This window comes from Penaeus monodon, unplaced genomic scaffold, assembly GCF_015228065.2.
Source record: "Penaeus monodon isolate SGIC_2016 unplaced genomic scaffold, NSTDA_Pmon_1 PmonScaffold_2537, whole genome shotgun sequence".
NCBI classification, from domain to species: domain Eukaryota; kingdom Metazoa; phylum Arthropoda; class Malacostraca; order Decapoda; family Penaeidae; genus Penaeus; species Penaeus monodon.
The window spans coordinates 1-23,266 of record NW_023655663.1 but is presented as its reverse complement, the minus strand read 5'-3'; the positions used below and the strand labels follow the sequence as shown (position 1 = coordinate 23,266).

Genomic DNA, 23,266 nt, shown 5'->3' with positions numbered 1-23,266 from the left:
TAGTATTACAAACAATCAAGTAACCTGTTGCATACTATTGTTCTAATGCGTCCGTTACTTCGGGTCCACGACTCTCACGAGAAAAAATATATATCAGTGTGGTTAAATATGGAAAGCTCGTAGTGGGAAATCACACTCATTGTTGATTAGATTTTAATGGTGATTGGGAATACATTGTTTGGGCAAAAATAAATGTAAATTTTTTGTAAAAGATTATTTTGGGTATGTGATACATCAGTCATCATCATTGTCATTATTATTATTATCATTATCATTAATTATATTATTATTATCATTACATTATTATTTTTATTATTATATTATCATTATTATATTGCGTTTTTATTATAATATGATTACATTATTATTTTTATCATTATGATGATGATAATAATATAATAATGATAGTTACTAGTATAAGTATAGTAGTAAGATCATCATTTAAAATTTTATTATTTTATTATCACATCGTCATCACTATATTACTATTTTATTTTTATTATTTATTGTTACTTATTTTCATTATTATCACATATTTCATGATATTTCACTGTGTCGTTTTATTATTATTAGAATATGTGGTAGTATATGATCATCTTTTTTTTATTTTTTCATATCATTATCTTTTTTGTTTTTGTTTTATTTTTATTATTTTATTTTTATTTTTGTTATTTTATTATTATTTTATTTTATTATTTATTTTTATTTATTATTTTTATTTATTTTTATCTTTATCATTATTTTATTATTATTATTATTATTATTATTTTTATTCTAAAAATCAATGCGCGGCTCACATACGCGCGCGGGCGATGGGGGGTTGATTGACCCCAAAAATGGATGCACACATGTTTTTTTATTAGTAATATCATTTTTGTTATTATTATTATTATATTTTTATTTATTACTTTTACTTATTATTATTTTATTTTATCATCATCTTTGTTGTTGTTTTTTTGTTACTCGTATGAACTTATTTTTTTTCATTTTTATTATTATATCATTATCAAGTTTTTATTTTATTATATTTTTTTTTTATTATTTTATTTTGTTGTTTGTTGTAGTTTTTTGGTTGTAATTTCTATGTTGTTATTTTTAGGTTATGTTATTATTATTTTTTTCTTGACATTTCATTTTATTATGCAACATTTTTCTTATTCTTATCCCTTTCTTTTTATTTTTTCTTGCATCACCTTTACTGCGCCATTTATTTATCGATGAAAAGAATATAACATAAAAAAATAATTTCACCACAAAAATAAAAAACTTTATCGAACTAAAATTAGTACATTTGTGTGAATTAGCTACCACTTCTAAAAAAATTTAAAAACCAGAGGAACACTGTTATAAAACCCCGTGCCCTCGGTTAAGGAAATGCAACATCTCCCGTGGGGAAAGCTGTACCTGATCCAGGAAGCGATGTATAATGATTGTATAACTGAAGATGTTTTTTAAAGGACTGACCTAAGGGGCATGGAGGTGAGGAGGTTTTCAATAACCTAAAAACACTTATTTCGCTGTAGTGTGAGGTAAAAAAGGTTGTGGAAAGAGGGGTAAGCGGCCCGTAAGGTGGATTCAGGGTATGTTGTTGTATGTGGGAAAAATTGGGGTAGGTATGGATTGGTTGATGTGTTTTTAAATGATTTTTTTGATGGTAATGAGGGATGATAGTGTTGAATGTTTTTTTTTGATTTTTATTTTTTTTCAGGATTGAATGTTTTTTGTTTTTTATATTTGAGTGTTCTTTTTTTTGGGGGGGGAAATAATGTGTTTTTGATTGTTTTGGGGTGTGTTTTTCAGAAACCTTAGTTTCTTGTTTTTCATAAAGGAAATGATGTTTATTAAACTAGATTGCTTAAATTACAACGCAAAGTATAAAGTTTTTTCTTAAAATTTTTTGGGATTTGTTTTTTTTCTTTTTTTTTTCATAGTGAAGTTTATCTAAAAAGGATTTGTATATGTTTGAATGTAATTAATACTTGCACAATTCAAGTTTTCTTTTTTGAAAAATTTCTTTACAGGCAAATTACGTTAGTGATGCTCTTTGTATTTAAATTTTTTTGGATTTAGCAATAATCAGTTCAGATTAGGTAGGTTTTTTTTTTTTCATTTTTCCCCATTCAATTTACATATCTTGAAAAATTTTTGCAGTTGAATGACTTCCTCGCAAGATGAAATGACGGGTTTCCCTGCTGGGGGCATTTTTTGGGCCTTAGCAGGGCCCTACCACTTTCTTATATACGTGAGCCCAGGCAACTAAAAGTGAAGAGATTTTTTCCTTTTAGGGGGATGTTTTCAAATATAATTATAAAAGGTATCTACTTTTCAAAAATTGCTGAAACTGACATAACGGGTTTGAAAAGGGGGAAGTGTGTTCTAAAATTTAGCAAAATTTTAAAAACATACAGAAACAGGTCTATATTAAATACCAGATTAAAAAGTTTGCCTTTTTTATTATTAAATAGGGGGGCTCCCATAAGCGGGGAATCCATGTAACTGGGAACCCGTGGGGTCTTAGAGCTAAGCAGTACTCATGGGAAAAGCACGAAAACCTTTTGATAGGCACATCTAAAAGTTTTGGTTTTGAAAGTTCCTTAAATAAAAATTTTTATGTATAATTTATATGTTTGTTTGATTTTTATTTATTTATTTATTTATTTTTTTTTAGTTATGGCAAGTCCTGATAACTTTTGAACTTTCAGTGTTACTGAAATGCTCCAAAGATGATGTAGTTTTTGTACCATGCAATTTGGGACAAGGGAAAGAATCTTCAGACACTGGGGGAAACCCAGGAATTCAAAAGCTTTTTTTACTTTGCAGGTAAAGTATTTTCTTTATTTTTTGTATCTTTCAAAAAAATTAACACTTTTGCGGGGCCCAATAGTTACGAATTGCAAACTTCATACCCACTTATTAGATATAAAGCATCCATCTTTCCCCATAATAGGCTTAATTAAAGTAATATCCCAATTTTTCTAGAAAGATTTTTATGTTCTCAAAAACGTATTCTCTCAGTTAGATTCAAGAACAGGTATGTCACTCAGAACAGGAAATAAAAGCTTTACACTTGCACTAGCTTAAACTGGGCCCTTTACTATGCATATTATAACATATGCAAACGGGTTCTTTGCGAAACAAATTTTATTTCAGCGAGCGGGTTTTCTTCCCCATGTCAATCTTCACCGAAGGCGGGCTTTGCGGGATTACACAAAATGGGGGGAAATTTTAAGCAATCTTTAGCTCTTGAAATGAAATTTCGTGGTCAAGGAGATAATAATCTACAAAGTGAATTTCCCAACAAAAAGGGAAAAGCCCCAGTGTTTCCCCTTTTATAATTTTCTTCACAGTAATTTGGTTTTTGTTTTGTTAAACTAAAGTTTAAAATTAAGCATATCGTAACTGTATGTACTATTTTTATGTTAACCCAAAAAGCGACAGCATGGCATGTACTACATGCCATGCCCCGTTTTTTTTGTTAATTGTTTTTACACCCTTTTCTTAAATTTTTTAAAAATTTTAGGTTATCTTTTTATTGTTGCATATTGTCTAAACTTATAAATTACATTCTATAAAAAAAACAACACCATTGATTCAATAGCATTTGTAAATCTTTCCCAGGGAACTTGGTTAACCCAACACAAAAAAACATGAAAAATAAAAAAACAGAATTTTTTTAAAACAAAAATATCTTTCAGGGTCCAGGAAACAAGTGGACCCTTATCTCTCTCCGTTTAGTGAGTTTTAAACCCTACTACCCTGGGGCCTTTTTTCCTGACCCAGAACCTCTTGACAATCGGGTATAACAGAAAACCATTCAGATCCTGGGGGCTTTATACGACTTTAAAAAGAGAGGAACAAACTCACGGGATGATTTATTCAGGCTGTTTTAAAATGGAGTTGACAATTTATTATCCCTAAGTTTTTGAGAATAAATTATTGTTAGAGGAAATGAAGATTTTTTTTTTTTTTTGAAAAAAGAAAGTTCAGGCTTTTATTTTTCTTATTTTTTTTCCTAAATTTTTTTGTCAAATGATAGGTAAAGGGGGGGAACTAATTTTCTTGGTTTTTATTTTTTTAAAATTTAAAATTTTACATGTTTTTTTGGGTTTTGAAAATTACTCTTTACTGGGTTACTAACAAAGAATTTAAAATTCCCCCATGTAACTAATGCTCATCTGTTTTTTATGATAATAATAGTAATAATAATGATAATGTACAGAATAAGGGGATTCAAACCTCTGAAAAACGCAAGTCATATCGTGATGATTTCCCCCGGGATGTAATTTTACTGAAAGGTTTATAATGTGTTAAATGTAGGAGATGAAAGCTGAAAAAAAATATTTCTAAAGATAATTTTTTTTATTGAAAAAATATAATTATCTACCTCTATACTTATCTGTCTGTAAACTGCTATTTTTGTAGATTTTACTGAATTAAACAAAACTAGTTTGCTTTACAAAATTAAAAAAATACAAAAATATTGTTCTTATTTTCTATTTATTTAATTACTTTTTTAAAAACCCGGGTTCTGAGAATTTAGTGAATAAAAATTTGCAAAAGAAAAATCAACTTCACAAAAAGGGGAATATTTTTAACCTGAGGGTTTTTGCAGTCACAAAAAGGGCACAAGCAAAAAGATTAAGTAACACTGAAAAAAAAAGTAATTTTTTTTTTACAATTTTTAAGCATACCCCAAAAAAGTCATTGTTTTAAAGGTTAATAAAAAGCATTTTCCCTGAAATCAAAACAGAAAAAAAGAAAACTGTACCATTATGATAAATTATAATATAAAAGTATCTTTTTATCAGCAAACCAAATTATTATAAACTAAAATAGATATAAAGGATCTATATATGTTATTTTGCATTGCATTCTATTGAGAAAAGCCACAGTAAAATCGGCATCCCTACAATTTTCAAAAAAGCTAAACTACTTTTTTGGTGATAGCAATCAGTACATTTAGAAGTATATAAATTCTCTCTCTCTTTTTCTCTCTTTCTCTCTCTTTCTCTCTCTTTCTCTTCTTTCTCTCTCTTCTCTCTCTTCTTCTCTTTCTCCTTTTTTCTCTTTCCCTTTTTCTCTCTTTCCTCTTTCTCTCTCTTTTTCTCTCTTTCTCTCTCTCTTTCTCTCTCTCCCCCCTCCTCCCCCTCCTCCCCCTCCCCCCCCCCCTCTCTCCCCCCCCCCTCCCCCCTCTCCCCCTCCCCTCCTTCTCCTCCTCCCTCCCTCTCCCCCCTCTCCCCTTTCTCTCCCCTTTTCCCCTCCCTCTCCCTCTCTTTATGATTATTTCATACTATAATTTTATTTATGCTGTTATTTTTTTGTACAATGGTTTTTTAATTTTTTGTTATCATCTTGTGTTAGGTGATTTAAGCTTTAGGTTATTTTTGAATCATCACTGGAAAATCTGGGCTACTTCTTGAATCCATATGTTTTTAAGCTTTGCAAACTGAACAATAAGGTTTAAAAGTTAACCTTATAGTTTTTAGGAATTCCGTTGTATTTAAGATGCAGTCCATGCACAATACACCAACTCATACACTTTTTTTTTTTCATCATTTACACTTTTTTCATCTCTTTTCTACTTTCTTAATCACACAACCCAAAAACCCCCTTTTTACAGTAAAATTGAAAGTTGTGATTGATTCAGCTTTGTTTTTCAGATACAGTAAAAAAAAAAAAAAAAGTGGCAGCGGCCAGCTTTGCCCCTTTTCTTTTGGGGAAGTTGTCGTTGTGACTGGATGGTGGAAATGGTGTTTTGGTGGGATCTGGATACACATCAACCAGGTAATTTAGTGCGTTTTTTCGTTCAGAAAAAAATGATTTCCTTAGGGATTTTTGTTTATCTTCAGAGGATATGTATTTTTTAAAGGGTTTTATTTAAATTGTCATTTAATGTCATAAAGAAAATGTACAAAATAGCTCTACCTTTATAATTGTACTCGATAATAGTTGCAGAATTTTTTTTATGTGTGTGGGTGGGTGTGTGTGTGGGTGTGTGGGGTTGTGTGTGTGTGTGTGTTGTGTTTGTGTTTGGGAATGATAATTTTTTTTTATTAAAAGACAATATATGTTTTTCAGATTGTAAAACCACTAAGAAATTTACAGTATCACAGTTTCGCAGCTCTTTAAATTTTGAGGCATCAGCACACAGCATCTTAGAGAAATCAGAAATTGTAAACCTTTTGCAACATCAGGTACGAATTTTTTCCCCTCAATCTATAGCAATTCTATTCTCCAGAATCCACCATCATCATCAAGTTGAACACATTCTTTCAAATGTAAAAAAAAACATTAAAATTTATGTAATTGTGCAAATGATACTCAAAATAGGTATCATCGTGAAGAATGTGCAGCTCTGGCATTCATTTTGCACAACTCAGGGTTCTGATTGATGATTGCAATGCAGTTCGAAGTCTGATGTGTGATATATTTATAAAAGAAAGAAATAATCACACATTAGAAACTGAGGCATACTTTTTTTTTTTTTTTTTTTTGGGGGGGTGGAATTTTTTTTTCTTTCTTTTTTTTTCTTTTTTTCTTTTCTTATCTTTTCTTCCCATTATTATTATAACTAGATTTTAGGGGTTACAGGTCTTAGTGTTTTTAATGCATGTCTCAAATGGGTTTACTTAATAGGTAAATTCCATGAGAAAGTAGTGTTTGGATATAGCAAGTATTTATCATAAAGTGATAAGTGTTTTTATGTCGTTGTTTTCCTTAACAGGCCCAGTCCAGTATGGAGAACTTTTAGAGAAAAAAGAGGATACTAAGAAACAGGCTCCAATAGAGTTATCAGGGAAAGATGACTATCATGAACAAGTTAGTATTGTAGCGGGGCGTAGACCCAGTAGAATTCACTATGTCTGGTTGAGTTCGGGCTCAACCGAGAATATAGATTTTATTTGGGAAAAGATTCGTCTGCAGTGAACAGATGTAAGATTCCAGGCCTACGGCACGCTGCCACCACCCGATTAGTAGGTTCGGGAACCGTGTGTGTTGTGTATGGGGGTGTGAATGTTGTATGAAAGAAGGGTGGAAGGAAAGTACAGGATGTATGTGCTGAATGTTGGATGTGTAAGTGTGTATATGTGAAAAGGGAGATAGCGTAGGCCGAGCGTCTGCGTGGACGTGTTTGGAAGAAAAATGCAAGATCATAAAATTCTTCCTCTTCCCTTCAGTTTGAGCATCCACCTGCTGGAAGTGGGAACCCAGGTATAGCAAAGTTATGGTCTGTTCTAGAGTATCAGCTTAATATACTCCGATTCATCTAGCCTTCTTACAGCCTTTCAGGGGTTGCGAGATAGAGTAACCAGCAATGTGCTGTTAAGGAGACCCGAGCCCAAGAAAGTTTCAAGCATTCAGCCTTAGTCTGAACCAGAACTTAAGATGTAAATATCATTTGTTTATTTGACTGGGACCGAGTGAAAGCTCTACGATAGTATGATATTTATTTATTGAGCAAATCGCACTCATTAGGGAGGTCTACAGGAAATATTTCAGTCACAGGAAATTTCATAGATGCGTACATCACCAATTTGATCACAGCGGGGGTGATGCACTTGAAAACCACACCAGATATACTCAAAAATGACTTAGTGTATTTTCACTCCTAAGTTGGCGTCCCAACTCCATAAGTATTTTTAAACAGAGTGTTAGCATAAACACATGCTAATCCCTAGTATGAATAAGTTAATCTCCAACCCAAAATGGAGATTAACTTAAAAAAAAAAGCAAAACAAACTAGTGCTGATAAACTCTGCATAAAAACACTTGTGTAAACAACAAGAAATATTTTAGAAATATCATCTAAGAAACAATTTAGCGTTGAAGGCCAAATAAAAGAAAATAACGCCAAAGGGAACCACAAGATCACAGACTGCCTGACACCCACAAGGTCGGGCAGGTATCAAGACAACAAATCGAGACAAAGTAAAAGTAAAAAGTAAAATGGCCCTGAAGTTATTATGGGTGAGACTTATTGAAATAAACCTTCCTCCCAGGAGGTACGGATCCTCGAGCTGAGGGAAGGAAACTAAGTATTGACTTAGTTTAAAATCAAGGAATGACACACTGGAGGTACGGATCCTCAAGCAGTGTTCCTTCTGTGTGAAGTGGTCTTTTTATACTCTGACACTTTGAATTCACAGTGCAGCTTTGGGACAGAGAAAGAGTGCACTCCACAGATGATGATGTAGCGTGCCACACGCCAAAGTCCAAAAGAGACCAGGTGTCTCCTACACACAACCATTAAAAGAACACAAAGTAAATCCAAAGCGAGCACACCGAGAACGGGACCACAGTACACACAGAAGTCAGGACCGAACTGTCTTCCCCTCACAAAACTAGGGGTATTTATACCAGAAAAAGACCCTCAGGCCATGCCCCAGGCATGGCGCGAAAAGAAGAAGATATGCAAAATAAGTGTTGAACTACCAACCCGATAGTCCGGCAGTCCAAACAAGCCAACGACCCAAACAACCGTGAAAAGAGAGGGAGAGAGAAAAACACTATCAAACGACCATTACTCCCTTCAGGGGCTATTGTGACACTTTGGAAGGAAAGGATACCTAGAAGAACTGGTAATGTACATTTCGGGCTGTAACTATCTACGGTATGGGACTTGGGAAATGAATAAATCTTTTATTTTTCTCGGAGACTTCAACACCATCCAAGTAACGAGACTTGGTTTAGAATACGTTCGTTGGTTATTTTTATAACCATGTTCACATTATTTCTTAACACTGCCCGCCTCGTTGGTGGAAGCGGAGCCCGGGACGTCTCATCCAAGTCAATGGCAGCATCGCAGAGTTCCCCACGTCCTTTGTTCCGTGGTAGAGAAGGCAGGCATGTGGCATGGTAAAGACCCGGCCTCAACCACTCGGCGCCCGAGGATGATGTCAGTCCAGGCGAGATCGACCTTAGAGTCGGCGAGTGCGCAGCCGTACACTACAAGTATAATTCTACTCAAAAGTTGTTTTTTGGCATTTCTAAAATTTTACACACACACACACACACAAACACACACACATACACACACACACACACACACACACACACACACACACAAACACACACACATACACACACACACATACACACACACACACACACACACACACACACACACACACTCACTCACACTCACACACTCAGATATTCTCTTATTTGTTCACTCATCTCTTTTCTTGTTGTAGGTTTATGAAGAGAATGAGTCTTTATGGCTTGTTGAGGTAGTTCCTGGAGAGGGTCAGTACACAGGCCACCGTCTTCTGGATGACCGTTCTTGGCGTATCCTGGCACCCAAGCTGCAGGCTCTCCAGATCAGCAGTGCCGTCATCAGCTGCCAGTTTGATCGTAGGTGAGTATGAATATTGCTGTTTTGTTATGTTTAGATTTATACAGTTAATATATTCAGGAGAAAGTATGATCATTTTCACTTATGATACATTGCTTTTTTCAGTTTTTTTTTTTTTTTCTATAGTTACTTGCTGTTATTTAGCTTTTAAACAACTGTAACATAAGAAGTTTTCATCAGTAATGTTATGAAAACATTATCATGTGTCTGAAGCAATACTAATCAATTTTGAAAGACACAGTGTGATAGGGTAGATGCAAACAACAACCTGTAAGCAGTTTAAAGTATACAAGATGACCCACAAAATTTGTACTGACAAAATAGTATGTGAAACTTTGTATATTATATGAAATATTATTGCTCTTTCTTTTAGATTCTGTGCACGGCAAGGCTGGAGTCACCCACAACTGGTACTGGTGCTGCCACCAAGGAAACAGGGAAACATGCAGAGTAGTTGGATCAATGGCCAGACAGCAGGAAGAGAGCACATTGTTTTAGCATCAACAACACATCTCACTGCTGCTTCAGTTCTTTCATGGCTTCATAGCCAAATACAGTCAAGAATTCAAGTTGTTAATTGCTTGACACAGCTTGAAGAAATTTGGTTCAATACCACAGCTGTCAGTAAAGAAAAGGTAATGCAGAAAAGTTTGAGGTTTATCATGCGCTTTACCCCTTCACTGTGACTAGTATTGAAACCCTTATTTTTGGTAAAGTAGGCCTGGCTAGTATTTTGCCTTTTGTTCATTAAGTATATTTAAAAGCTTTGAGAGTAAATATAAGTATTGATTTTTGTATTCACTACCTTAGACACAAGGCCTTTATAAACTTGTTTCATCTAAATTATTGCTGTTATGACAGAAGATAAACAAGTTTTGACCAGTGTAGAAAAAAAAAGTAGAAACTAATACTTTGCTTTCTCTTTTTACCAGTCTTCCCTTCTCCACTTGATATGTGAGATATATAGCCTATTACTTTTTGTTGATTTTTATCAATACATGTAAAAAATGGAATTACTACTTTCTCCAACCTCTTTTTCCATTTTAGCTATTATTGTTTGCTCTGTTTCAAAAGATTGGGTCTAAAGATTGTTTATTTTATTGACAGATTCCACGTGTGGTTTATATCTCTGAGTTGTTGAACCCACCATTATTGATAGCAACTCTTAGTCTCCGACTGTCAACTCGAATTAAGCTTGCATCTTTCACTGTCAAGTATGAAGAAAAGGAACAAGTAAGTGTTTTTCTTTCTTTTCTTCTTTGTGCATCTATCATTTTCTTGGGTGTAGGAAATTAGATTTTGGCAAAGATCTATACTGGAAGAATAGAAATATGGAATTTGTGTTCATATAGTAGAATATCTCTCCTTTTCCATGAAACTTTTATAGTAGAACCCACTTTACATTTTGCTTTGTTTAGCCAATGAAGATGGAGAGTATGAAAAACTGTAATACCTTATTTTGATTGGTTAAGCTGAAATGACATCTGTCAGGTCTCCACACTTTCACCGTCTCTCCTCTCTTTATTTATTTACTTACCTACAGTAATTATTATTTGATTCTCTCATATTTTCCAGGTTTCCCAGTTGCTTAAAAGGACAGGTCTGACTGGAATACCAAATATAGCTGTTGTCACAGCAGGAGTAACTTCTTATGGCAAGCAGAAGGGAGAGTCGCTCACAAACACTGCCCTTGATTCCTACATGTGTACTCTACAGCCTCAAATGAATGATGTCTTTTTAGTATCACTTGTGCTGGCCAATGCCTTAGCAGTTGCTGATATATTTAATGTGTTTGATGTCCGGGTGAGAGCATGGAAACATGCCATTCGCACTCTGATACGAATGCTTGTATACAACATATTTGTTTTTGTTGTTTGGCTTGCTTTTACTGCAATTCTCAAGTTTCCATTAGCTAATATTTTTCTTGAATCTGGGTTATGGTTGATCTCCTATTTAAACTCTACTTGGCTTTTTGCTCAGCTAAGATACCATTGGCTTATGATCGCAAGGCATCCCATCATATTTTGGATGTCAGCGCACATTTTTGGCATCATCGTCATCTTGAGGAGGGTCATCTCAAGAAGGGAAAGTGAACCAGCTGATATGGATTCCAATTGGTGGTCAATATTCTCAATGGATTCCTATTTGGTTGACGTTCTTTTCCGTCCCATGGCATCACTGTCTCGCCCAAGGCCATCTCAGGATTTAGGTCTGGAGGAGGGCATGGAGCTCCTCATAGAGCGATTAGCCACACCAGACTTGTGGCTACATCCTGTTATACCAAATGATTATATGAAGGATTTGCCAACATGGAGGTATGATGGGTGGGGCAACGAGGAAGACCTAAAATCAGAAAGTGAAACGGATATTGATAGCGTCAGTGATAATGAAAATGACATTCTGCTAGACATACATGCCTGTTGTCAAGATGAAAATTGTAGGCTATGTGAGCTTTGGACTACAGTGAAGGAAATATATGTCTGTCATCGATGTGCAATCTTGAAAAGGAAATTGGAGAGGCAGTACTTGAGGTACAGAAAAATCAGTGACAGCTGTCTTCAAAACATTACATATGAAAAGTTATTAAAAGTTTGTGAAAATTGTTCAAAAACAAAGAAACAAAATGCAGCACTCAATTCCCAACAGAGTGATTCATTGAAGGATGTATGGCTGCTTTCACCTCAGAGTCTGACAGAATTAAAATGGACAGCACCATCATATGCAATAGAAAGTCGGGTATGTGCAATATGCCTAGGAAGATACCGATGGTCAGCAGTTTTGTGTGGCCTTCCATGTGGACACAACTACCACCACTCTTGCATTACAGAGTGGTTATTAAAAGATAACCACCATTGTCCAACCTGCCGTTGGCCATCATATAAAAATAAACCAGCTAATACTACGCATGAGCATGAAGAATAAACAGCAAATAAAGTGTGATCTGATGGAATATTCTTGGTAATATTTTATAGTTGATATTATAAGGATGATATTATTCTAGAACATATACATGAATTGTCAGTTATAAATACCAAGCATGATATTACTACATTTATGGGTTTTCAAGGGCCCAGAGTTTCCTTAGGTTAAATTTGTTGTCTTACAGTTGTTCATGTTTCTGGAAGACCCTCACATTTATCCTAAGAAAACATGTATGTGATTAATGTTTCTTTTGATTTTTTCTCGAAACAAATAAAAATCTCTAAAAAAAAGTATAATTATAATGATGATAATGATAATAATAATGATGATGATAATATTTAGCCTCGGTAAATTCTGAAGCAGAATTGAAATGTGATTCTTTATTCTTTCTTTTCCTCTTTTTCTTTTCTTTTGTTCAGGCTCATGAAATGAGCTGCATTATTTCATATTTTTCTTATTTCTGAAATTAGAATTGAAGTAAAGGAAGCATAGAGATATATAAATATATAATCATCATGTTATAAAATAAAAAAAAACAGTTTCTTACGCTTCTTGTGATATATGCAGACATTATTAATTACTTATAAAACATGAAAATTGATAATTCAAAATGAACTTGATAGAGGGAAAGATTTTTTTTTTTAATTCTGACTAATCCTTCTGGAGATTTTTTCATTCCAACTATGTGGTATTAACTATGTGATATATGATATTGTAATGGTAAAATGCTGCTTGAAGAAAGTGTATGAACCTTTCTTGGTTAGCTGTGTCACCTTAGTTGGCAAAAGTCAGCCAATATGTAACTGAATTAATACTGTGATGCTATTTATTGTTAATGGATTTATTGTAACACAAAAATATACAAATAATTACTAAAACTAAAATCTTTTGTTTTTTAACTTTTTTTCTCTGTGTGCATCCTTCTGGGTGGGTGTGAAGTGATGGTGTGGTAGCCTAGATAAGTACTGTACATGCCTTCTCACTTACATCTGACTAGCCTGAAACCAAAAGGGAGTAGCTGTGCAAAAACCTGCCTGCTCATAGCCTCTCCATCATCAAGACTTCTGCAGTACCCCCTCCTAGCCACCCATGGAAACTAGGTACCTTGCAGTCCTAGGCTGAACTGTGGGGGCTCTTGGAGTAGCAAGAGGCCCTAAAGGTATGGGGTCATGCCCTACTGGCGTGTGGAGGGGGCCTTTCCAGTCTGCCACCCCAAGAGAACCCAATTGGCAGTGAAGTATATAGATGTTAGTGTTGGGGGTAGAGTAAGCGTCCTTTCCACCCAGTAAGTAAGGCAGGCTGTGGGTCCCGCTGGGACTCAGACTGGGAGCTTGGGTTACCCGTCTGCTTCCCAGTGGCCTCCTACTGATGTCTGTAAACTTGACATGAAAGAGATGCTTTACTCCAAACTCATCTATAATAGACAGCAGTCCTCAGCAAGGTATTTGAAATTTTTAGGGTGATTTCAATGCATTACCTGGCTGCAGTAGAGCTGTCTATGAGATGTCTGTTTGGTCCTCATGGCTCAGGAGCTGATGCCGGCAGTGAGAATAGCCTCCTTATCTAGGACTTTTCAAGGTCCCAGAAATTGGGGATTTCATGCCTTGGTACCTGCGCCTTGACCTGCATGTTGGACATGGTACAGGGATGTGGGTAATGTGGCCAAGGAGATGGACCATGTCCTCATTAGCACTGTTGTGCAATCCTCTAGAACTGCAGGTTATATCAAAGTGCAGAATTCTGTGGTACTGATCATAGATTAGTTGTGTCTACCTTTTGAGTCCACTTTAAAATCCCCCCCCCCCCCCACACACACACATATTGCATATCATGTAACTACACTGTTATATAACAGCATCTTTATTGTCGGGAGTTACCCAATAGTTTTTCAAAAAACTGTTTCTCATGTCCCCTGTGAGAATTACTCACAGACTGCACGAAGATAATGATGTGAAAGTCATAAAAAATACAGACACAACTAAAGTGGATCAAAGAAAAATAAGTAAATGAAAAGTATATATATATATATATATATATATATATATATATATATATAATTGAGGCCGCGGTGGCCAAGTGGTTAGAGCGTCAGACTCAAGACTGTCACGACGGCAATCTGAGTTCGAGGGTTCGAGTCACCGGCCGGCGCGTTGTTCCCTTGGGCAAGGAACTTCACCTCGATTACCTGCCTAGCCACTGGGTGGGCAAGCCAGCCCAAGTCAGTGCCAGTCCCAGAACCGGGTAAACAGAGATGGTGACTCGATAAAAACACAGGGTGGAAGGCAACGGCAAAACACCGCTCTAAATTGCCAAGAAAATCATGGAAATCCATGATCGCCAAACGTCCTTGTAGGACAGGGCATATATATATTATAATAATATATATATATATATATATAATATATATACATATATATATATATGCGCGTGTGCGTGTATGTGTGTGCGAGTGTGTGTGATGAGAGAGAGAGAGAGTGTGTGTGTGTGTGTGGTGTGTCGTGTGCGTGTGCGGTGTGCGTGTGCGTGTGCGGTGTGGTGCACGTGCGCGTGTGCGTGTGCGTGTATGTGTTGTGTGTGTGTGCGTGTGTGTCGTGCGTGTGCGCGTGTAGTGTCGTGTTTTGTGTGTGTGTGTGTGCGTGTGTGTGTGGATGCGTGTGTGGCGTGCATGCATTATATATATATATAATCACACATATATATTTACCATATATATATATATATATATATATATATATATATGTATGTATATGTATATATTTACTACAATATATATATATATATATGATTTTATATTATTTACGCATATATATATATATATATATTATATATATATATATGCGAAATATGTACGCCAATGAAAAAATATGATGTACTTTTATATATCTACATATCTACCTAGGGAGTTACGTAAAAAATTCTACAAATAAAATGCCATGCAACTTTGACCAGCCCGCTGGGCCCCCAAATGTATTTTCACCAGCGACTGACCGTGGTACCAGCTTGCTTCATCCTGTGCTCCTCGTCATGATATTCTTCCCTTACCTATGCATTTCCTGCTGGGCCCAGGATTCTAATGGTCGCCAGAAAACATTGGACTTTGCAGCAGTAAGTTACATGCGATTCTAGAAGTAAAGGGTGACCTTTTTCAGCCATATTTCCAACTCTCTCTCACTCTCTCTCTCTCTCACTCTCTCTCTCTTCTCTCTTCTTCTCTTTTCTTTTCTCTCTCTTCTCTCTCTCTCTTCTTTTTCTTCTCTCCCCTCTCTCTCCTTCTCTCTTTTCTTTCCTTCACTCTCCTTTTTTTTTTCTCCCTCTTCTCTCTCCTCTCCTTTTCCTTTCCCCTGTTCTCTCTCTTTCCTTCCTTCTCTCTTTCTCTCTCTCTTTTCTCTTTCTCTCCTTCTCTCTCTCTCCTCTCTCTCTCCTCTTTCTCTCTCTCGCTTCTCTCTTCTCTCTCTCTTCTCTCTCCGCCAGGATTGCGCAGCTACTGCAAAGAAGAAGGTCCTTTTAATTACTTATCATTCTTCCACTTTCCCCTGTAGTATTAGTATTACAATCAGACTCAAGGTAACCCTGTTGCATACTTTGTTCTACATGGTCCGTACCTTCCCGGGCACGACCTCACGAGAAGAAATATGTATCAGTGTGGTTAAAATATGGAAAAGGCTCGATAGTGGAACTCACACTCATTTGGTTTTATTAGATTTAATGGTGATTTTGGGAAACATGTTTGGGCAAAAATAAATGTAGATAGTATGGTAAAAGATTTTATTTTGGGGTATGTGAGTACATCATCATCATCATTGTCATCATTATTATTTTATCATTATATTATTATATTATCATTATTATTATTATTTATATTATTATTATCATTATTATTATTATTATATTTATTATCATTATTATTATTGCTGTTTTTATTATAATTCATGATTATCATTATTATTGTTATCATTATGATGATGATAATAATGATAATAATGATAGTTACTAGTTTGTAGTAGTAGTATAAGATCATCATTAATATATAAATTATTTTTATTATCATCATTGTCATCATTTTATTACATTATATATTATTATTATTTTTATTGGTGTTTCTATTTTTATTATCATTATTATCACTATTATTATCATTATCATTATCACTGTTGTCGTTGTTATTATTTTTGAAGTATTTGTGGTGGGAGTTATGATCATCATTTTTTTTATTATCATCATCATTATATCTTTGTTGTTGTTATTATTATTATTAATTTTTTATTATTATTATTATTATTATCATATTATTATCATATTATTATCATTATTATTATTTTATTATTTCATCATCTTTATTATTATTATCATCATTATTATTATTATCATTTTTTATTATTATTATTATCATTTTTTTATTATTTTATTATATTCTTGTTGTTATTATTATTATTATTATTATTTTTACAAAAAGTCAATGCGCTTTGCTCACATACGCGCGGGGCGATGCGTGTGTGCATGGATCCACACATGGATGCACACAGTTATTGTTATTAGTAATATCATTGTTATTTATTATTATTATATTATTATTATTATTTTACTATTATCATATTATTATATTATTATTATTATTTATTATTATTTTTATCATCACATCATATTGTTTGTTGTTTTTGTTACTCGTATGAACTTTATAATTTTATTATCATTATTATTATTACTATCATTATCAATGTTATTATTAATATTATTATTATTATTATATTATTATTATTATTTATTTTTACTTTTGTTGTAGTTGTTGTGTTGAAAATTCTATGTTGTTTGTTATGTTATTTTTTATTATTATTATTTTCATTGACATCATTTTTATTATTGCAATCATCTTTCCCTTATTTATCCCATTCTTATTATTATTCTTGTCATCCCCCATTACTGACGCACATCTGTAGTTTTATACGATGAAAAAGGAGAGGAAGAATATAACATAACAAATAATTTCACCACTTTATCGATTACATATGATTAGTACATTTGTGTGAATTAGCTACCACTTCTAAAGAAATTTAAATAACACTGATGCAACACTGTTATATAACACCGTGTCCTCGGTCTAAGGAAATGCAACATCTGCCGTGTGGAAATGCTGTATCACTGTATCCAGGAAGCGATTGTATAACTGTTTGTATAACTGAAGATTATTTAAAGGACTGACCTAAGGGCATGTGAGGTGGGGAAGGTTCTTTAAAAACCATAAAAACACTTACTGGTTTCGCTGTAGTGTAAGAAGGTGTAAGAAAGTGTGTGGAAAGAGTGGTAAGCGAGAGTAAGCGTGGATTCAGTGGGTATGTTGTTGTAGGGGTGGGAAACTTGGGGTATGTGTTAGGATGTGGTTGATGTGCTTTTCAATGATTTTTTTGAGGTAATGATGGATAGATAGTGTTTTGAATGTTTCTTTGAGTGTTAGTTTTTCAGTGACTTGAATGTTATTTGTTTGTATATTTTGAGTGTTCTGTTTTTTGGGGGGCAGGGAAATAATGTGTAATTGAGTTTTTTGAGGTGTGTTCTTCAGAAACCTTTAGAATTTCTTGCTTTTCATAAAGGAATGATGTTTATCTGAAACTAGATTTGCTTAATATTGTAACAACGCAATAGATAGTAAAGTTGTTTTTTATAATTTTGGTTTTGTTCTTTTTCTTTCATTTATTTCATAGTAAAGTTTATCTAATAAGGACTTGTATATTTTTTGAAGTGTATATTAATACTTGCCCCAATTCAAGTTTACATTTTGATAAACTTCTTTACAGGCAAATTACAGTTAGTAGTATGCTCTTTGTACTTAATTTTTTTGGTTTTAGCAATAATCAGGGTTCATGATTAGGTAGGATTTTTTTTTTTTTTTTTTCAGTTTCTCCATTCAATATTATCTATATCTTGTATAATATTTCAGTTGCAATGACTTCCTGCGCAATGATGAAGATGACTGGATTCCTGCTAGGGGCATCTTTTGGCCTTAGCATGGCCTACCACATTTCTTCATATACGTGAGTCCAGGCAACTGAAAGTGAATGAGATTTATTCCTTATTAGTGAGATGTTTTCAAATATGAATATAAATAGTATCTACTGTTCAATAACTTGCTGAAAACATGACATAAACATGGTTGGAAAAGGGGGCAAGTGTGTTCTTAACATTTTGCATAATTTTAAAAAACATACAGTAACAGGTTCTATATAAATGCCAGATTATACAGATTGCCTATTATTATTATATATAGGGCTGCCAAAAATGCAGTGGTAATCCATGTAACTGGGAACCCGTGGGGTCTCAGAGCTAAGGCAGACTCATGAGGACTAAGCACGTAAAACCTATTGATAGTCAACATCTATAAGTTTTGGGTTGAAAGCTTGCCTTAAATATATATATTTTCTATGTATATATTTATATGATTGTTTGAATTTTATTTATTTTTTTATTATTTTTATGTTATGGCAAGTCACTGATAATTTTTAAAAACTTCAGTGTTACTGCAGAGGGTCCAAAGAGATGTATGATTCCGTACCATGCAATCTTTGGACAATGGAAAGAATCTTCAGACACTGTCAGGGAACCAGGAAATGTAAAGCGTTTTTACTTTGCAGGTAAAGTTATTTTCTTTATTTTTGTTTTCTTTCAAATAATTACAACATTTGCTGGACCAAAAGTTACTGAATTTTCAAAACTTCAAAATCCACTTATATAGATATAAATGCATCCATCTTTGCCATAATAGGCTAACTTAAAGTAATACTGCAATAGTTTCATGCAAGAGTTTATGTTCTCAAGAACAGGGATGTCACTCAGTTAGATTCAAGAACAGGGATGTCACTCAATTAGAACATGGACATAAAAGACATTATCACTTGCACTAGCTTAAATTAGGCTTTATCTATGCTATATTATTAACATCATGCAAACTGGTATCTTTGCAGAAATCAAAGTTTTTTCAGCGAGCTGTGTTTTCTCATGCTCAATCTCAGCCGAATGGAGCTGCTTTGCAGGGACTTACACAAATGATGGGTGGAATTAAGCAATCATTCAGGCTCTTGAAATGAAAGTTCGTGGTCAAGGAGATAACTACATCTACAAAGTGAACTTCCAACATAAAGGACAAGAACCCAGTGTATACCCTTCTTATGAAATTTTCTTCACAGTAAGTTGGATTTTGTTTTGTTAAACTGAAGTTGTAAAATTTAAGCATATCGTAATCTGTATGTACTATGTTATGTTAACCAAAAAGCGACAGGCATGGCATGTACATACATGCCATGCCCCGTTATTTGTAATTTTTTTACAATAGATGGGTACGTACTAAGTCACAGTAGCCATTTTGATTAGTATTGTTCATCTGTTTACCCTTTTCATTAATTTTTTAAAATATTTATGTTATCTTGTATTGTTGCTACTATTGTCTATAACATTATAGTAATTACGATATCTATAATAAAAACAACACCATTGATTTAATAGCAATTAAAAAAAAATTCAAGAAGTAAATCAGGTAAGGTAATGTCTACTAAATTTATCCTTGTGGCTAAGCACTTGCAGAGCTGGGTGCATAACATTTCCAAAATATTAAAAGCACTCATTTCCAGGTAACATTGGTAACCTAAACAAAAATAACATGAAAAATAAAAAGATAGAATTTTTTTGTAATACAAAAAATATCTTCAGGCTCCAGAGAACAAGTGGACCATTATCTCTCTGCCGTTTAGTGAGTTTAAGCCAACTACCGTGGGGGTCTTGTTCCTGACGCAGAACCTCTTGACACATCGGATATAAGAGAACTACCATTCGATTCTGGTGGGTTTATAGCGACTTTAACAAAGAGGAACAAGCACTGGAGATTGATTATATTCAGGCTGTTTGAAAATGCTGAGTTTACAATTGATTATCCATAAGTTATGAGAGATAATATTGTTTAGAGGAAGTGATAGATTTTTTTTTTTTTTTTATGAAAATGAAAGTTCAGGCTTTGAGTTATCTTATTTTTTTCCTAACATTTTAGTACAAAAGATAGTGTAAAGGGTGAACTAATTTCTCTTGTGTTGTTATAGCAAAATTAATATTTTACATGTTTTGGGTTTTGAAAATTACTCTTATACTGGATACTATACAAAGAATTTAATATTCCCCCTAGTAACTAATGCTCATCTGTTTATTATGATAATAATAGTAATAATAATGAAATGATACAGATAATAAGATGATTCAAACCTCTGAAAAACAGCAAGTCATATCTGTGTATGATTTCCCCCAGGTATGTAATTATTACTGAAGGTTTATATATGTGTACATTAGGAGATGAAAGCTGAATAAATATTTCTAAAGATATATATTTTATTGAATAATGATAATTTTCTACCTCTATACTTATCTGTCTGTAAACTGCTATAGTTTGTAGATTTTACTGCATATTAAACAATCTTTGTTTGCTTTACATAAATAAATATAATACAAAATAGTGTTCTTATTTTTCTATTTATTTTTAAAATTTCTTTGATAACCTGGTTGCTGAGAGCATTAAATGAAAATAATTTGCAGAAAGAAAAATCCAACTTCACAAGAGGAGAATATTTTTAACCTGAGGGTTATGCAGTTTCCCAAAAAGGGCACAATGCAAAAAGATTAAGGAACACTGAAAAAAATGTAATTTTTTTTTCTTACATATCTTAAGCATACCCCAAAGACAGTCATTGTTTTTAAAGGTTAATAAAGAGCATTCTTCCAATGAAATCAAAACAGAAAAACAGAAGCTGTACTCATTAGTGATAATTATAATATAACAGTATCTTTTTATCAGCAAGCCAACTTATTATAAACTAAAATAGATATATAAGGATCTGATATATGTTATGTTTGCATTGCATTCTATTGAGAAAAGCACACAGTAACATCGGCATCCATACAATTTTCAAAAAATGCATAAACTACTTTTGTGGTGAGTAGCAATAGAGTACACTTCAGATAGATATATCAACTCTCTCTCTCTCTCTCTCTCTCTCTCTCTTCTTTCTTCTCTCTCTTTCTCTCTCTTCTCTCTCCTCTCTCCCTCCTTTTCCCTTTCTCCCTCCCTCTCCCTCTCTCCCCCCTTTTTCCCCCTTTCTTCCCCTCCCTCCCCCTTTCCCCCTCCCTTCCCTCTTTTTATTATTAAAACTAAAATTTTTATTTATCGTTTTTTCTCTTGACAAGTGTTTTAAAATTTTGGGGATCAGTCTTGTTTTTAGGTGATTAACATTTAGGTTATTTTAAATCATCACGGGAAAATTGGACTATTTCTTAAATCCAATTTTTTTTTAACTGTAGCAACATGAACAAAAGGGGTTAACAAGTGAAACCCCTTATGTTTCTGGGGAATTTCCCGTATGTATTTATATAGATGCAGTCACATACACACAAAATCATAGCACTTTTTTTTTTTTTTTTCATTTACACTTTTTCATCTTTTTCTACTTATTTAATAAACCATACCACATACCACCCTTTATGCGTAAAATTGAAAGTTGTATTGTTAGTTTGTATTTCAGTACAAAAAAAAAAAAAAAAAGAAATGTGGCAGGGGCCAGCCTTTTGACTTCTCTATTTGGCGATATTTGTCGTTTTGAATGGATGGTGGAAATGGTGTTTGGGGGGATCGGAACACTAAACCCAGGTAATTCAATGCGTTTAACTTTCTCATTTCAGAAAAAAGGTTTTTTGGAAATTTTTTTACTCTTCGCAGAAGTATGTATTTTTTAAAGGTTTTTAATTGTCATTGAATTCAGTAAAGAAAATGTACAAATAGCTTACCTTTATAATTGTACTCGAAATAGTATGCAGAATTTTTTTGTTGTGTGTGTGTGTGTGGGGTGTGTGTGGGGGTGTGTGTGGTTTGTGGGGTTGTGTTTGGTTTGGTAATGAAAATTTTTTTTTTATTAAAACAATATTTTTTTGCAGTTTGAAAATCCACTAAGAAATTTTCAATACATTTAGCAGTCGCTTAAAAATTCGAGGCACCCAGCACCAGCCTCTTGAGAAATCAGAAATTTTAAACCCTTCTGCAACAGTCGGTACGAATTTTCCTTTCAACATAGCAATTCTTTTCCCAAAATCCACCTCATCATCAAGTTGAACACATTTTTAAATTTAAAAAAAAAAAACATTTAAATTTAGTAATTGTGCAAATGATACCAAAAAAGGGACATGTGAAAAAATGTGCGCTCTGGCATTCATTTTTCACAACTCGGGGTTTTGATTGATGATTGCAAAAGCAGTTCGAAGTCTGAGTGTGATATATTTTTAAAAGAAAAAAATAATCACACATAAAACGAGGATACTTTTTTTTTTTTTGGGGGGGGGGGGGAATTTTTTTTCTTCTTTTTTTTTTTTCTTTTTTTTCTTTTCTTTCTTTTTTCCCTTTTATTATAACTAATTTAGGGGTTACGGTCTTAGTGTTTTTTTAAAGCATGTCCAAAGGGTTTCTTAATAGGGAAATTCCCCGAGAAAGTGTGTTTGGATATAGCAAGTATTATCATAAATAAAAGTGTTTTTTTTGTTTTGTTTTCCTTAAAAGGCCCGGCCAGTATGGAGAACTTTTTGAGAAAAAAGAGGATAAAAGAAAAGGCTCCAATAAATTATCAGGGAAAAATGCTACTGAACAAATTATATAATTTCTAAAAATTGTTTTTTTTCATTTTTAAAATTTTTCACAACAAACCACAAAAAAACACACACAACTCACACTCCCCAAAACTCAGATATTCTTTATTTGTTCACTCATCTCTTTTCTTTTTTAGGTTTATGAAAAGAATAGTCTTTTGGGTTGTTGAGGTAGTTCCCGGAAGGGTCAGTACACAGCACCCTTCTGGAGACCTTTTTTGGGGTATCCTGGCACCCCAAACTGCGGTCTCCAGATCAGCATGCCGTCATAGCTGCCCGTTTTATCGTAGGTGAGTATGAAATTTTCTGTTTTTTTATGTTTAGAAAATT

General features: G+C 33.7%; 1 protein-coding gene and 1 long non-coding RNA gene across 2 annotated transcripts; both read left to right on the top strand.

The window, feature by feature from the left end:
• Positions 1–6,486: 6,486 nt before the first annotated feature.
• LOC119570377 (E3 ubiquitin-protein ligase RNF103-like) lies at positions 6,487–12,803 on the top strand. The gene is made up of 5 exons (XM_037918136.1): positions 6,487–6,819; positions 9,195–9,358; positions 9,729–9,990; positions 10,463–10,588; positions 10,931–12,803. The coding sequence occupies exons 1-5, from the start codon at positions 6,703–6,705 to the stop codon at positions 12,275–12,277; spliced, it is 2,016 nt and encodes a 671-aa protein (XP_037774064.1). The 5' UTR covers positions 6,487–6,702; the 3' UTR covers positions 12,278–12,803.
• A 4,534-nt stretch (positions 12,804–17,337) lies between these two features.
• LOC119570378 lies at positions 17,338–18,807 on the top strand. The gene is made up of 3 exons (XR_005228410.1): positions 17,338–17,489; positions 18,210–18,303; positions 18,782–18,807. It is a non-coding gene; the product is annotated as an uncharacterized LOC119570378 (long non-coding RNA).
• Positions 18,808–23,266: the final 4,459 nt, after the last annotated feature.